This window comes from Eretmochelys imbricata, chromosome 13, assembly GCF_965152235.1.
Source record: "Eretmochelys imbricata isolate rEreImb1 chromosome 13, rEreImb1.hap1, whole genome shotgun sequence".
Classification (NCBI taxonomy): Eukaryota; Metazoa; Chordata; order Testudines; family Cheloniidae; genus Eretmochelys; species Eretmochelys imbricata.
Window position 1 is genome coordinate 33,537,223 of NC_135584.1, and position 18,040 is coordinate 33,555,262.

The following is an 18,040-nucleotide window of genomic DNA, read 5'->3' on the forward strand; positions in this document are numbered from 1 at the left end:
CTTTGGAAACCCCAGGAACAGATTTTAAAAGGTATTTAACACCCAAAGGTGCATATGGGCAACCAGATAACTTAGATAACACATGTATGTAAAATCAAGGCTAAGAATAAGAATCTGATTGATGCAGGACATCTACACATCAGAGTTAAAGTAGTGTGGCTGTTATAACTGTGCATTTCCATGGCTTAACATATTTGGATTCCTTTTAAGTGTAATCTTAATTTCCTAGTGTAATTTACTTAGTTTGCAATGCTTTTTTGAGGGGATCATTATAACGTACCTGTTATTTTTCTGCTCTGAAATTACTGAATCATAATTCCATATTAAGTTATTATTTAAAATATTTATTTTTTGAAATAGTGAGAAAATCTGCACTTTCTCTCATCTTTATTATCATAATCATGACAGCCTGAAATGATCAACCTGCTTCCACTGTTTTTTGACCAGTGTAACTCCAATAACTTCTCTGAAGGTTCTAATGATTTACATAATTGTAAATGAGGTGATGCAAGCCATATAATTGGTTTGAGGCCAGAACCTGGGCTGATAGAAACCAGTGTAGCTTCACTGGAATCAATGGGCCAGCCCTGCAGCAGGTATATATCTGCCAGAGCTCCTCTGAAGTCCATGAGCCAGATGGTTCATTCAGTACAGTGAATTAAGCTACACCAATGTGAACCCATTGAAGATTTAGCACAGATATTCAAACATACCACACATATGACCTCCAGCCCCATCTTTGTCGCTGACGATCAAAAAAAAAGAATATATAGACAAAGAGAGGTGAGAGAGAAGACTTTTTTCAGCCATAACTCTGCTTATCAAAATGACATTACCACAGCAAACCAAACTCTCTTTCCAACATAGCTGTGCAAAACAGAATGAACTGCATTCCCTTCAGCAATGAAGTGTGGACAGAATCTGCCTGGTACAAAGTAGGTGCAGAATGTCTCCTCTCTTAGATAGGTGTGAATGTCTGTACTAGGTAAAGTGGAGGAGACAGCCAGGTTCCGCCACAGGAACATATTGTATGAGCTGGGGTTGGAGTAAGCAGTTCTGCATGCCCCATCTTGCCTATGTGGATAGTGGAGATGGAGTTCACCATGGCTCTTGTCTTCAGAGGTCAAGTAGACACCTGGGTTGTCTCTTTCCCTATAACCCCTCAAGGCGCAAAGAATACTTGACTAGAAATTCTATAGGCCAATCTCGTATAGTTTTGGTGTCTGACTTCTGGGTGCCAAGATACCATACTGATTAATGAGAAGGAGAAAAAGAGATAAAGAGATGGTGTATGAAGATAGTATATAGGTAGGTGGTGGTGAAGCGGTGCTGGTCTCAGTATATTAGAGACATAAGGTGTGTGAGAACCCACCCTCTTATTGTCTTATTGGACCAGCTTCTGTTGGTGAAAGAGACAACCTTTTGAGCCACACAGAGCTCGTCTTCACATCTGGGTGGGTAGATAGATATGGGGAGAGACAGATAGATTGGCCATCTGTATAACGTACCAAGAAGAACATTCATGTTACTGTGTGTTCTGTTCTAGGTTCGTAGTTTGACATGCTGATGAGGTCCTGGTGGGGCGCTGAAGAGAATTTAAAAACATCCGCTCAGTCTGCACACCTGCTCATACTGCTCACAGACATTTGGAAGCTGCAAAGAGGCCAGGTTACATGCTCCAGAAGAAGGTGTGGCATGTTTACAATTCTAGCGCCAGGTTCCTCTCCTGTGGAGGTGAAAAGGAATATTCTGGGCATGCCAAATTCTGTTCTGAGTTACAGCTGTGTTAATCTTGGATATCTTCATTGACACTAGTACAGTTACTCCAGTTGGGCACTGCTATTACTTTGCTACCTTGAATACTTCTGATTTACACCACTGCAACTCTTTTCTCTTCAGTGGACTGATTTACAACTACTCTTCACTTACAAATAAGTGTTAATGGGTTCAGAATCTAAACTATCACTTTGATTGTTCCTCTGACTTTACTTCCTATTTGTTAGGTACGTTGGGTAGGGGAGAACAAAAAATTTCCATTAAAACTTTTTTTCAATGGAAAATTGCGGTTTCAAATAAACAAACAAGCAAAAACCCCACCACCAACCATTTTCCACAGAACGTATTTGCTTTCCACAAAAACAAATTGAGTTTTTTTGACAGAAAACTGAATTTTTTTCAGGTTTTTGATTAAAAGTAAAAACAGTTTTGCTGAAAATTTAGATGAGAACTGAAAATGTTCTTTTAAGCTAATCTTTCCATGATTTAAAAAAAAAGCTTGACAAGGTCTAATTTTAGGATTTATTTTACAGTCCTTACTGATGTGGAGTTGTAGTTAAGCTTCAAATCCTATTGATTTAATAAGGCAGTTCTCCTGGGTTTGTTGGCTGAACCAAAAAAAAAAAAATCATTTTGGGTCACTGTAATTAAAAACTGGACCAAAAAATGTTTTCTGTTAGCAGAACTGTTTTGTTTAACCTGAAAAATCATTTTGCTTTCTATTTTTTTTCAACCCCCTTTATTATTATTACATTTAGGCAACTTAAAAAAACATTTCAAAATGAAAAATCAAAACATTTTGTTTCAAAAATGTCAGAATGAAATGTTTCAACCTTTCTCTCTCTCTGTTTCTCAAACATATATATTTGGCTGAAACTATTTGCCAAGTTCTATTTGAATTTGCAAATAGTTCAGTTGCCCCAAAACTGCATTTTGCAGTGAATAAACTATTCATCTGAATTTTTTTGTCCAGCTCTACTCATGAGCAGGTGCTACTCAGTGTTAGTGAGGCTGTAACTGGGGACTGTGGAATCACTGGTCCAAAGCATCAACTGGAGTGAATCAGTCACTCCACTGATTTCAGCTGATACCTCACGGCTCAAATAAAATAGAAGCTTGGTCACTTTTGCTTAAAAGAGGGGGAAGGATGATCCAGTGGCTAGAACTCTGGCTTGACACTCATTGGACAATTCAGTTCCCTCTTCTGCCACAGATTCCCTGTGTGACCTTGGCCTGGTGCATTACAGCCTGATTTTCTAAGGTACTTAGGCTCCTAATGATGCTGTTAGGTAGCTAGTTGGATTTTCAAATATGCCTAAAAAGAGTAGGTACCAAACTCCCATTGGTTGCACTGGGAGGTGGGTGTCTAACCTGCTCAGGAGCTGTTAAAAATCCAAATGGGCCCCTATTTGGATCTTCAGGCATCTAAACCCCTTTAAAAACCTGTCCCTTAGTCTCTGTGTGCCTCAGTGCCTCATTTGTGACATGAGGACAATAGCCCTTCCCTGCGCCGCGGGGGTGTTGGGAGGACAAATGCACTGAAGACTGTGAGCTGCTCAGATACTGTAGCATTAGTCAAATGACTAAAGTGACCCACTTAAGAACATAAGAACGGCCATACAGGGCCAGACCAATTGTCCATCTAGCCCAGTATCCTGTCTTCCGACAGCGGCCACTGCCACTTGCATACATGCTTAAAGGATCAGACTCTTGGGCCCCTCCTTTACCTTGATGTACCTCTATTTCCTCTCAGTCCGAGGTAGCATAGATACGTAAGGTGTGTGTATATAGGGCCAGTTGTATTTGATCCCTTCATAGTTGTGGAAGAAGGGAAGGCTAAAGAGGGTTCCTCTTCTTTCTTCCCCCAGACAGGAGTTAGACACACTTGCAGTCATGGAATAAGACAACAGTTGTGGTCACCAGCCCATGCAAAAGGGAAGTGACTATGTCTTGAGGAAAGATTTAGGCTGCACAGTCTATTCATTTTGACCAAGAGGTGACTTGATCATTGTCTATATGGTCTGCATAAATGGAATATGCTACAGGTCTCATTAATCTAGCAGATTATGTTATAACCAAATCCAGTGGTTGGAAGGTGAAATTAAAAAAAGCTCCACCTGGAAATGAGACATTAAATTTTAACTGTGGGGGGTAATTAACCATTGAAACAACTTCCTTATAGATGCGGTGTATTCTCCACGAGTTGGAGTTTTGAAATCCAGAATGGATGTCTTTCAAATTGTTATGCTCTAGTTTATCTAGAAGTTATGGGCTCGATGCAGGAATTACTGGGTATAATTATATGGCCTGTTATGGACTTTAATTGGGTGAGCATTACCTGTGTCAATGGAGTGGTATGCCCGTTCAGTCAGTCCTGGGGTGGCTGAGAATGTCAGCACGTAGCTAATGCACAGCTCCTTGATCTGCTGTCGCTGCATACGCCCAAGGGTCATGGAGAGGTTCACCTCTTCCACACCACCAGCACTTTCTCCTTTGTAGTAGACACCTTCAGGCCACTCAGCGTCGTCTCCTCCCTGGGCGGTAAACTGACAAATCTTTAATTCTCTGGAATAAAGGGCTTTAGAGAATTAATATGGTACACCTTAGGCTTTTGGTTGGAGGTGAGGAATGCTATGAGATAATTAACAGCTCCCAGGCGCTCCTGGACCGTGAATGGCCCTTCCCACGAGGCTTCCATTTTATGGGCCTGGAGCGCCTTTAAGACCATGACCTGGTCCCCTACTTTGAAGGAACGCTCTCTGGCATGTTTATCATACCAGGCTTTTTGCTCTTTTTGAGCATCCTGTAGGTTTTCTTTAGCAAGGGCTAAAGAGTTTCGGAGGGTGTTTTGTAGGTTTGTTACAAAGTCCAGAATGTTAGTTCCTGGAGAAGGTGTAAATCCCTCCCATTGCTGCTTCACCAACTGTAATGGCCCCTTAACCTCACGGCCATATACAAGTTCAAATGGGGAAAACCCTAAACTGGGATGTGGTACAGCTCTCTAGGCAAAGAGCAACTGCTGCAACACTAGGTCCCAATCATTGGAGTGCTCATTTACGAATTTACGTATCATGGCCCCCAAAGTTCCATTAAACTTCTCCACCATGCCATTTGTTCGATGGTGGTAAGGAGTGGCAACCAAGTGATTTACCCCATGAGCTTCCCAAAGGTTTTCCATAGTTCCTGCCAGGAAATTAGTCCCTGCATCTGTGAGGATGTCGGAGGGCCAACCTACCCTGGCAAAAATGTCTGCTAGTTCCTGGCACACACTTTTAGTCTTGGTGTTACTTAAAGCTACTGCTTCCGGCCATCGGGTGGCAAAATCCATGAAAGTCAGTATGTACTGCTTTCCTCTGGGTGTCTTTTTCGGAAAAGGACCCAGAATATCCACAGCTACTCGCTGAAATGGAACTTCAATGATGGGGAGTGACTGGAGAGGGGCTTTGACCTGGTCTTGGGGTTTTCCCACTCTTTGGCATACTTCACAAGACCGGACATAGGTAGAAACATCCTTGCCCATTCCCTCCCAGTGGAATGACCCCCCCAAACGGTCTTTGGTCCTGTTCACCCCAGCATGGCCACTAGGGTGATCGTGGGCTAAGCTCAAGAGCTTGGCCTGGTATTTAGTTGGAACTACCAACTGTCTCTGAGGATGCCAGTCTTCCTGGTGTCCACCACAAAGAGTTTCCTTGTATAAAAGTCCTCTTTCTACAACAAACCTGGATCGATTAGAAGAGCTGAAAGGCGGTGGGTTGCTCCGTGCCACTGTCCAAGCTCTCTGGAGGCTTTCATCTGCTTCCTGTTCGATCTGGAACTGTGTTCCCTTAATGCTGGAGACATCAGTTCCTCATTGGATTGTGGACCTATGCTTGGTCCCTCTGGAAGCGATGTAGGGGATGGGGCTGTTTCCATTGACTGTGAACCGCTCTCCGCTGGGACACTATGTTAGGGTTCAGGCTCTGGCTGAGCCTCTTGTGTAGGGTTATGGGCTGCTGCCGGTTCAGATTCAGTGGGGCCCTCTGGTGTTGAGGTTGCAAGTACTGGATTCAGTGCTGGCAATGGGTCTGGTGCTGGTTGTTCTGCTGGTTCCAGTTCTGGGACTGGTTCCGTCTGGGTCTCTGGGACTGGATCCACTACTGTGGTTGCAGACATTGGCCTGGGGTCCGGGTCCATCACCTCTGACCAGGTCCTGGTAGAAGTTTCCGGAACAGAGCTAGGCGTCACGGCTTGTTTAGCCTGGCTGTGGGTGACCATTCCCACCCTCTTGGCCTGCTTCACATGATTGGCCAAGTCTTCCCCCAACAGCATGGGGATGGGATAATCATCATAGACTGCAAAAGTCCATGCTTCCTGACCAGCCCTGGTACTGGACAGGCAACTTGGCTGTAGGCAAATTGAAAGAGTTGGACTTGAAGGGTTGAATCGTCACTTGGATCTCTGGGTTGATTAAATTGGGGTCCACTAAGGAAGCATGGATAGCTGACACTTGTGCTCTGGTGTCCCTCCATGCGGTGACCTTCTTCCCGCCCACACTCACAGTTTCCCTCCGCTCCAAGGGTATCTGGGAGGTATCTGGGCCTGTGGATCTCTGGTGTGATTCCGGTGCAATGAACTGTAATCTGTTGGGGTTCTTGGGGCAGCTGGCCTTTACATGCCCCAGCTTGTTACATTTAAAACATAGTCCAGCTGACGGGTCACTGGGGCGAGGCAGCTTGCTGGAGAACGGGGTGGTGGGACGATAAGGTGTCTGGAGGGTTCCTTAGGTGGTAGGTGGGGCCTTGGGCGGCCCCCGGTAATAGGGTGTGGTCTGTGGTTGTCCCTTCTGGTCTCCACTCCAATTGCGACCAGTTTTCCCCTTCTTTGCCACCTCCACCCATCTGGCTCCAATCTCTCCTGCCTCGATTACAGTTTTGGGCTTCCCATCTAGGATGTATCTTTCTATTTCCTCAGGAACACCCTCTAAGAATTGTTCCATTTGCATTAGGAAGGGCAAATTTACTGGAGATTCAACACTTGCTCCTGATATCCAGGCATCCCAATGTTTCACATTGTGGTAGGCATGTCAGGTAAATGACACGTCTGGTTTCCACCTTAGGGCTCTGAACCTCCGATGAGAATGCTCAGGTGTTATCCCCATTCTGACTTTCGCCTTGGATTTAAACAGTTCATACTTGTTCATGTGTTCTTTAGGCATTTCAGCTGCCACCTCAGCTAAGGGTCCACTGAGCTGCGGCCTCAGCTCTACCATGTATTGATCGGTAGAGATGCTGTACCCAAGGCAGGCCCTTTCGAAGTTTTCTAAGAAGGCCTCAGTATTATCGCCTGCCTTGTAGGTGGGGAACTTTCTGGGATGGGAAGTGGTACCTGGAGAAGGATTGCTAGGGTTTGTTGGTATATTCTGCTGAGCCTTTATCTTCTCCATCTCCTCCACATGCTTCCTCTCTTTTTCCTTCTCCTCCAGTTCTTTGGCCCTTGCCTCCATTTCTTTGTCCCTTGCTTCCATAGTTCTCCTGTGAGCAGCTGCTCGGTGTTGTTCTGCCTCTTTTGCTACCTTCATTTCTCTGTCCCTTGCTTCCATCTCCCTCCTGTGAGCAGCCTCCTGTACCTCCTTCTCCATCTGCATGAGTTCTATCTGTCTTTTATGTTCCTTTTGTTTTTCAGCAGCCTCAAATCTGGCTAATTCCAGCTTTTGTTGAGCCGTGGAGTCTGTCATCCTAACCTCTCTGTTTTTAACTAACTTTACACCCGAGGTTTAGAAATAAAACAAACAAAACTTGGCTTGTAAAATTTTGCTGTGCTGGAATAGGATACCTATTCTCTGATAGTGATTGTCAGCCTACAGGAAAAGACAATTCCCTTTGTCTCTGCTCTGGCCCCAAATCAAAGCAAAAAACCTCCACTACTTGGAAACCTTTCCAGCAGCCCAAAGGAAAAAAAAATCCTTTTCAAATCTGTGCTCCTTGTAAAAAAAAAATCAAAATCCTAAAAAAAACCAACACCCTACCACTTTTGTCTCCAGGCAGATGGGTAGAACACCCCACTATTTACTTTTAGGGGAAAAAAACCTCAGTTTGTGAAGACTGTGGATTTCCCTGCAGGAGGTTAACTACTCTGCCTCCAGGCAAAGAAAACCTGCAATCCACAAAGGTAATTCCCTTTTGTCTCTGCTCTGGCCCCAAAGGAGAGAAAAAACTAGCTGCTTTCAGTTGGACCTCCTTTCCAGCAGCCCCAAAGGAAAAAAAAAAGTATTTCCCTTTTAAAATCTGTTTTTCTGGTTCAAAAAATCTCAAATTCATCTCAAAAGGATTTCAGGTTAATCCCACCACTCTGCCACCATGTCAAGGTTTCTTCCCCACTCTGAACTCTAGTGTACAGATGTGGGGACCTGCATGAAAACCTCCTAAGCTGACTTTTACCAGCTTAGGTTAAAACTTCCCCAAGGTACAAACTATTTTATCCTTGGACTTCCACTGCCACCACCAAACTTTATCTGGGTTCCTGAGAAAACGTAGTTTGGACATGTCTTTCCCCCCAAAATCGTCCCAACCCGTGCACCCCAATTCCTGGGGAAGGTTTGGTAAAAATCCTCACCAATTTGCATAGGTGACCACAGACCCAAACCCTTGGATCTTAGAACAATGAAAAAGCATTCAGTTTCCTTACAAGAAGACTTTTAATAGAAGTAAAAAAGAATCACCTCTGTAAAATCAGGATGGTGAATACCTTACAGGGTAATTAGATTCAAAACATAGAGAATCCCTCTAGGCAAAACCTTAAGTTACAAAAAAGACACACAGACAGGAATATTCATTCTATTCAGCACAGCTATTTTCTCAGCCATTTAAAGAAATCATAATCTAACACATACCTAGCTAGATTACTTACTAAATTCTAAGACTCCATTCCTGTTCTGTCTCTGGCAAAAGCATCACACAGACAGACACAGACCCTTTGTTTTTCTCCCTCCTCCCAGCTTTTGAAAGTATCTTGTCTCCTCATTGGTCATTTTGGTCAGGTGCCAGCGAGGTTACCTTTAGCTTCTTAACCCTTTACAGGTGAGAGGATTTTTCCTCTGGCCAGGAGGGATTTTAAAGGGTTTTACCCTTCCCTTTATATTTATGACAGGATGGCACAGCCAGAGAAAGAGATGGTCTTTGGCTCCAAGAGAAGGTTGACCAGCATCTTGAGGATGGTGACTGAGGTGTAGCAGATCTCCAGAAAAGCCAAGTTCCGGAGGAAGAAGTACATGGGGTTGCGGAGGACAGGGTCAGACTCCGTGGCAAGGATAACCAGAGTGTTCCTCATCAGGATGAGGATGTAGATGATGAGGAAGGCAAGGAAGAGTAGGGCTGAAGCTCAGGCTGGTGAAAGAGTCCCAGGAATGTGAATTCCATTATAACTGTGTCATTCCGCCCTGTCCCCCTTCCCAGCTCTGACACCACAGAGCCTTACACCTGTGTCCCTGTTCCCATTCCTGCCCTTAGCCAAACATGATTCCAATTTCCCCACCCCCATTCCCTGTTCCCATTTCCCCCCCACCCCCCACACACCCCATTCCCTTCCTGATTGATTGCAGACTATATAGTAAAACTTGAGTTCTGCTTAGCTATACCTTAACCAGTCTTTTTCCTGAAATTTAACTAACCAATCCTAACATATTGTAACATGATTATGTAACCAGTTATAGCCCACCACCTTAATCAGTTTACACCCAGCAAAATTAATTATACAGCAGACAGGAACAATCACAGAACCAGACAGAGATTATACAGACAAACAATAGCAAAGTGGGAACTATAATGACAAAACAATACAGAAGTGAGGATTTCACATCCCAGCTATTGATAAGTGAGTTCTTGCCAGACAGGATGCTATCAAACTAAGTTTCCTTTTACATCTTCTTGGCACTTCCCTTTCTCTAGAGGCGAGAGGCATTATCAGGACAGGATTGTATTCCTAACAGCCCAATAGCACCTTATTTCAATGTGACTAGTTTGGAATGTGAGGATGTGACCGTTCGCTTCCCAGCTTATGGCTGCCTCTGTTGCTTAGCCAAAGGCCTTAGTCTAAGCACAGGGCCTCAGACTGTCACAGTAAGAGAAGGCTCTTATACTGGCAGACAGTGATTTTGATTCTTTCTTTTATACCTCTATAACTAGCCAAGTGATAAGAATACACCTAAATTCTTAGAATATAGGCCTTTACAGACAGGCCTGAATATCTATATCCTAACACTAACATCTTCTCTTTCCCCCAAGGACAGTTATGACCATCATTGATAGTATCTAAGAGACTGTCAGAGAAGTGTTTTTTCCCTTCTAAAAACTCTCTCCAGCTAAAGGGAAAGGAAACAAGGGATGTCGTTAAAATGAAAGCCTGAGTTAATACTCTAAATTTCTAAATGTAACTGTTTTTCCCTTCTTTTCTGTATCTTTAATAAAACCTTAACAGGATTGTTAATGATGTTAATGATGCCATGGCACTGAGGAGGCAGAGGTCTCTGAATATCAAATCCAGAACCTTGTTTAATACTGGTTAATGTTGGACAATGTCAAGGTTCCTTCCCCACTCGGAACTCTAGTGTACAGATGTGGGGACCTGCATGAAAGACCCATTAAGCTTATTCTTACCAGCTTAGGTTAAAAACTTCCCCAAGCTACAAACTTTGCCTTGGCCTTGAACCGTATGCTGCCACCACCAATCATTTGAAACAAAGAACCGGGAAAGAGCCCACTTGGAGACGTCTTCCCCCAAAATATCCCCCCGAGCCCTACACCCCCTTTCCTGGGGAAGGCTTGATAAGAATCCTCACCAATTGGTACAGGTGAACACAGACCCAAACCCTTGGATCTTAAGAACAATCAAAAATCAATCAGGTTCTTAAAAGAAGAATTTTAATGAAAGAAAAGGTAAAAGAATCACCTGTGTAAAATCAGGATGGTAAATATCTTACAGCGTATTCAGATTCAAAACATAGAGAATCCCTCTAGGCAAAACCTTAAGTTACAAAAAGACACAGCTTATTTTGCCAACCATTAAACAAAAGAAAATCTAGCGCATGTTCTAGCTAGATTACTTACTAACTTTACAGGAGTTGTAAGGCTACATTCCTGATCTGTTCGCGGCAAAAGCATCACACAGACAGACAGAACCCTTTGTTTCCCCCACACACCCCCAGATTTGAAAGTATCTTGTCCCCTCATTGGCCATTTTGGGTCAGGTGCCAGTGAGGTTACCTTAGCTTCTTAACCCTTTACAGGTAAAAGGGTTTTGCCTCTGGCCAGGAGGGATTTTATAGCACTGTATACAGAAAGGTGGTTACCCTTCCCTTTATATTTATGACAGACAGCGAGCCTTTGCCCCATATGTCCATCTAAATTAACACAAGATCAACAAGCCAGATGTTGCCTCTTTTACTCACATGGCACAGTATTTTACATCATGAGTAGACCTATTGAAATCCATGGGACTAGTCATAGAGTAAGGTGAGTAAGGAGGAAAGAATTGGGCCTTTAAATTCCCAGTGGTTGGAATGCTTCTTAAAGGCCAGACTGTGACTCCTTCATTCACACTCGTAAATGGTTATTGTCACAAATAGCTCCATTATCTTCAGAGTGACTGTTCGTCTGTGTAACTATTCACTAATGTGACCAAGAGGGTTGTAAACTGGCCCTTAGTTAGTGCCCAGAACTGGTCACTTGCATCCTAGTGGAAGATTTTACATGGACTTGAAACACAATCTGCATCCCATTCCCTGAGCTGTCCAGCCCTGAACTGTTCTGATGGTTTTGCTAACAGCACATGGGCCAAGCCTACCCATGGTGTAATCCCACTGCCTACTCCAGGATCAAATCTGTCCCCATGATGTTTACATAGAACGAGCTGTATTCCCCTTGATGCCCTTTGGAGTAATAGGTGTTTTGTCTTTCTTGAGGAAGAATTGCCTTGGCCCCAAAGACATTTCCACCGCTTGCTACTCTGGGACCCCATGGGGATGTGTGTTGGGATATTCCTCTTGTGAGAATTAAGTCAAGCATCTCTTCTGCCACATGTCATGGGCCCAGATCCCCAACTGGTGAAAAACAACACAGCTCCACTGACTTGCATGAGGCGATGTCAATTTACTCCCACTGAGAATCTAGTCCAGAAAGTTTTGTTCCTCACATTGGCTGAACCCCACAAGGTCTCATTTAGTTGCTATAATTTAACATCAAGTTTGTTTTAGCCTTAACCACTACTGAGATCTCTGTATGCAGCTCCTGTCTCTAGGCAGTTGGTGCAATAGGCCAAATTTATCCTGAATATAACAGTGTTGACTTCAGTGTTGCTATACCAGTGGAGCCCACGGACTGTTAATGATCCGCTCTGCAACCTGTGGCATTGAAACTCTTTTTCATGATCATTGCAAAGACTTTTTAATAATGCCCAGTGGGACCCTTAGTCCTTTCATTGTTAGCTGATCAGCAGAGTGTAGTTGTGAAGGAATAAATCAATACAAATTACAGATCAATATTATGATGACAGTAAAAGTCCATATGGGCACTAGATCAGATAGCTTTCAAGGTGCTTCGATACCAAGGTGATGGGCACCTCAGCTATGCCTAAGGTGAACAGCTCTGGATCATTTTTCCAATGGGATGATCCCAGTTACAAGCTGACTGCAAAGCTAAAGTCATAGTCTCTGAGGCTGCCTGGCTCTGGACAAAGCTAATTTGTTGTTTGAACGGAGCAGGGCAGCAGCGATGCGGAGTGAAGTTTGTACCATCTCTGACATGAGATGAATTGTCAGGTCTCAGACTAGTTCATAATGGAAAGAAAATACATAAAACTGGGCTTGTTCAAGGGGCTTGAGGGAGTTTGGTGTCTGACCCCCCATTGTTTTTTAATGACGTTAGGTGCATAACTACCTTAGGCCACTTGGAAAATCCCACTCTAAAGTGACACAGTTAACACCAATTAAACGGCTGTGTGTGCAGGCTTAGCCAGAAAGCAGTTCCCCTCCCACCCTGGGACTCCATCCACTGTATGGTCACCATAACCACTCGGTACCACACTTCAGCCATCACTACTGTTTTTATACAGGGGGTGTATGTGTGTGCCAGTGCATTCTGGGAAAACCTGGGCAGGGGAGTGTGACAGAGAACTTACAGACTGATGATATCCTAGTACAGAGAGCTGGGGGAGGAAGACATGACACACCGGCATGGCACGGGGATGCTTTCTCCATTGCAGAAGATCAGTGTGATGGATCAGTTACAGGAGGAAAAGCACTGACCAGCCTGCACCTTGGGCAGCCCAGACACAATGTTAGCTTCCATTGGCCTGGCTACTAGCGAGCATGGGTATCTCATGTACTGGGAGTCCATGCTGAGACACCCCAAAAAGGGCCTGTAGTGCCCAGGTCTTTCTATGGATCAGGCCTCTGCAAGGTGACTCCAGGAGGGCATCCAAAATCACTGGTCACCTTTGAAAATTTCCACTGGGATTTTCCAAAGGGCAAAAACAGGCAGGAGCCTTGTTCCGACTGAAAACCAGTGGGAATTGGGCTCCTAGCTCTGTTAGGTTCTTTGAGAGTCCCTGGCTAACATGCAGGCACAAACCATGTTTAGTCTGCCAGGCCATCAGCTCAGGTACCAGGCCCTCAGCATGGCAAGGAGTGATCATGTGGGCAGGGGATTTTAGGGGGTTCCAACAAACAAGGATAGAGGCACATTAAGGAAACATGCCCTAATGCCTATCCTCTCCTTTACTGCTGTAAAATAGGAGACTCCGGACAGGTAACTTTTAATCTGTGCTAAATTAACGCATAATCAGGCCATTTTAATAAGAATACCTGTTTTTACAGCATTTTTCATCCCCAGATCTCAGACTACTTAACAAAGAAGCTAAGTATCCTTAGCCCTACCCTACAGATGGAGAAACGAAGTCACAGTGAGGTGAAATAACTTGGCTACGGTCATCCAGGAGGTCAGTAGCAGGGCAGAGAATAGAAGCCAGGTCTTCCGAGTCCTAGCTACTAGCCCACACGGCCTCTAGACAAGCAGCGAATACAGGGAGCATGCATATTAATTTGATGTTCACACTTGATAGTTCTCATAAAACCATGTTCATCTGTGGATCTCAGAGCACTCCAATTTACAAAAAGTGTGAGTAAAATTTCGGAAGGTGCCTAAGTGGTTTAGGAGCTTAAGTCCAATTTTCATAAGCAATTTAGGCACTTAGGAGTCTGAGATTTTTAAAGGTATTTAGGCATCTAGGCATTTTCAGAAGCCCTTAGGAGCCAAATTGCCATGGATTTCAATAGGAGTTATGGGCCTTGGTACTTTTGAAAATCTGACTAGGCACCTATCTGCAATGTGAGCTGCCTAAATACCCTCAAAAACTGTCCCTAAGTCTCATTGAAAGTCATAGATTCATAGATATTAAGGTCAGAAGGGACCATTATGATCATCTAGTCTGACCTCCTGCACAATGCAGGCCACAGAATCTCTCCCAATGGGACCTAGAGTCCTGGGCCTGCAGGTCAGATTTTTAAAGGTGTTTAGACACCTAATTGCCATTGAAATCAATGCAAATTAGTCACGTACATATTTTAAAAAGCCTGCCCTAAGTCATTTTTGAAATGGGACATAGCTATTTAAGTCAACACAAGAACATAAGAGCTGCCATACGGGTCCATCTAGCCCAGTATCTTGTCTCTGACAGTGGCCTGTACCAGAGCTTCAGAGGAGTGTATAGAACAAGACAATTATGGAGTGATTCACCTGACTTCCCCTCCTGGCTTCTGGCCGTCAGAGGTTTAGGGTCGCCCTCAGCATGGGGTTGTGTCCCTGACCACCTTGGCTAATAGCCATTGATGGACCTATCCTCCACGAACATATCTAGTTCTTTTTTGAACCCAGTTATACTTTTGGCCATCACAATATGCCACAACACCAAGTTCCACAGGTTAATTGTGAGTTGTATCATGAAGGGTCAGATTTTAAAGGTATTTAGGCACCTAACTTTCTTGATGTGCTGTTGAAAATCCCACTGAGATCCTGTCTGCTTCCTTCGGCACCTAAATATGTTAAAAAATCTGACCCTTACCCCATGTCAACATCTCCATTTTATAGATGGGGAAGTGATCTGGTGTAGGTCCCACAAAGAGTCAGTGGCAGTCAGGAATAGAACTCAATTCTCTGCCCAGTTCCTGGATGGTTAAACAGAACTCAACGTTGCCCTCGATGCTGAGGGCAGGAAAACAAACTGTTCCTATGTGAAAACAGTAGGAAGAAGGACATGTTTAATGCTTCCGGTTGAATTCCCTTGGCTTTGTTGTATGCCTGTATGCATCTGTATTTATCTACATCTGTGTCTATCTACATAGGGTTCCAATCAGCAGGCTGTCACAGTGTCTGGATGATTTAAGGTGATACATGGTGATCATTGAAGCTGAGGTTCAGCCCCTGGGTTGGGGGTTACAGCCCCGTGCTTTGTAGTTTCAAGAGGATCTATCGTGTGCACGCTGCTTGCATTTTGCAGGAGCTGCTTTTAGAAGTTTTTGCCTGGTTTCAAGATTTCTAGTCTAGGAACAATATTTTAAAGTGCCCTAAAATCCTTATGCTTGATTATACTTCTGCAACACTGTCAAGCTGAGTAAATAGAGGGAACATGAGACAGGGTAGTGTAATCTGGGTCCTGAACAACGGATCTGAGTGTGAAGAAAGGAAACTAAGTCACAGGGTAAATTGGTCATTTCCTGGTTCTCAGCGGCTTAAGTTTAACCATTCTCCACATTCTGGAAAGGTAAAATGGAGCCATTGGGCAACTTTAACTCTGCATTAACAAAATTTCAGGGCATTTCTATATTACGCCATGCCTGGATTTTTAGCAGAGCCTAAAGCGGTTAAGCACCCAACTTGAATTCAGTGTGGATCCAGCTCCGTGTATACTAAAAACAAACAAACAAACAAACAAAACTGAACTAAATTATACAGATTCCTTTTAAAAGTGTACATCCAAGAGGGCCAATCATCTTTCATGTGTGTGATCTTGAGGTCATAGAGTGAAAAATGCTTTGGCTCTCATCTCCTGTATTATAGTTTTACACTGGTGCAACCAGTGAGAGGGAAGGGGAAAAAAGATTGATTGGGACGGGGTTAGAACTGGAGGGGTGAGGGAAAGGGAGAGGTTAAAAAGGTCAGTAAGAGAGAGGTTAAAGAGTAGATTAAGAGGGGCAGAAACAGAATTAAATGCATAAAAGCAGAGGGAGGGAAGAAAAAGAAATCAGGATTGAGGGAACTGCAGTCAGTGGAGCACTTCTGCTATAAATCCGGAGTGAGTGTAAAGAGAATCAGGCCATTTCTGTAGCATACTGATTAAAAATGCTATACCCATGTGTTTCCACAGTTTGTTCTTCAAACTGTTATGTAGCAGGAAGTACAGTGAAACAGCTATACTCTTTGCTGATAAATCTACATAGTTCCACTGCCTATATCACATGCGAGCTGAGAGTTGGGTATGTTTCTGTTGTATCTACATTGCAACATTCAGGCTTTGAGAGACGGATTTTGATCTTAGTGACATCAGTGTAAATTCTCTGTGCTGGATTCAGCCTTCCAGAGTTGCAACTTAACTGGTGCAGATTCTCTATTGGTATAAAACAGATGCATTTCCAATGCGGTCTTGGAAATACACAAGTCTACGTTTGATGTAACTGAGACAGCTGAGAACCATTGACTTAAGTGAAGTTGCCATGGATTTACACTTGTTGTGAGGACAGAATATGGCCAATATGATGTCAGCCCTGATAGATAGATGGATATGTATGAAGATAGATGGATAGGTAGATGGACAGAGAGATAGCTAACTAGCTAGCTAGCTAACTAACTAGATGTCTAGGGAGATAGAGAGATGGGTATGTATGAAGATAGATAGATAGTTTTGCTTGACTCAAATGCTGTATCAAAATAGTGAATACATTTTGTTTGTATTTCTCAAGATGAAATATCCCGAAGGGACCACAGAAAATTACACCTCAGTGACTGAGTTCATTATACTGGGCTTTTCTAACCTCCCGCATATGGAGCGCCTTCTCTTTCTGTTGTTCATACGTATTTATTTCATCACAATGCTGGGCAATATCCTCATCCTCATCTTTATAAATGTGGACCCAGCCCTTCACACCCCCATGTACTTCTTCCACAGGAACTTGTCCTTCCTGGAGATCTGCTACACCTCTGTCACCCTGCCCAAGATGATGGCCAACCTCCTCTCAGAGGATAAAACTGTCTCCTTTGCCGGTTGCGCAGCAGAGATGTATTTCTTTCTGTTATTTGGAGTGATAGAGTGCTGCCTGCTAGCCGTTATGGCTTCTGACCGTTACAGTGACATATGTAACCCACTGCGCTGTGTGGACTTCATGAACAAGACCGTGAGCGTCCATCTGGCTGCCAGCTCATGGACCTGTGGCAGCCTTGTGGCCCTGAGCCACACAACATTTATCTTCACACTGCCTTTCTGCAGGTCCAACGTGATCAGCCACTTCTTCTGTGAGATCCAACTTGTGCTGACGCTGGTCTGTGGGGACACCGACTGGAACGAGATCCAAATCATTGTGGCAGCTGCCTTCATCATCATGATGCCCTTCCTGCTGATCCTGGTATCCTACATCCACATAATCTCCATGATCCTTAAAATGAGCTCTGCCAAAGGCAGACACAGCGCTTTCTCCACCTGCTCGTTGCACCTCACTGTGATGGTCCTGTTCTACGGGACAGCTGTTTTCATCTACATATGCCCCAAATCCAGCTATTCCCTGGATGTGGACAAGTTGGTCTCTCTGTTCTATTCGGTGATGACTCCAATACTGAACCCCATTATCTACAGCCTCAGGAACAAGGATGTTAAAGGAGCAATTCGGAGAATAGGAATCAAGATCTTTCCTCCAAAAATATAGGCAATTTTCTTTCAGTTGGAGAATCCACCAAGGAATAGCTCTGCTCTAAAGAGAAATCTCCCTTATTAGAATATACCCCTAGAGACATCTTGAGTACTGAGAGAAGTGTCCCCTAATGGAAGTTCTAAGGATAAATGGAAGCTTATATTGAACTAGTTAAAATATTTTGAAGTTTATATTGCTATGATATTTTATGCAGATTTTGAATTTCAATACAAAACCATCTGCAATTATTTACTCCCCCCCCCATTTTTGTTTGCATCTATATAATCCCTATTAAAATGGAGTTTGTTGTAATTTTCAAAATTTTGATTTTCCCTTGAA

General features: G+C 43.7%; 1 protein-coding gene across 1 annotated transcript; it reads left to right on the forward strand.

Moving 5' to 3' along the window:
• The first annotated feature begins 16,759 nt into the window (after window positions 1–16,759).
• LOC144273832 (olfactory receptor 10C1-like) lies at window positions 16,760–17,716 on the forward strand. The gene has a single exon (XM_077832529.1). The coding sequence runs from the start codon at window positions 16,760–16,762 to the stop codon at window positions 17,714–17,716; it is 957 nt and encodes a 318-aa protein (XP_077688655.1).
• Window positions 17,717–18,040: the final 324 nt, after the last annotated feature.

Coding starts and splice junctions, on each gene's coding strand:
- LOC144273832 (XM_077832529.1), top strand. CDS start 16,760: ATGAAATATCCCGAAGGGACCACAGAAAATTACACCTCAGTGACTGAG.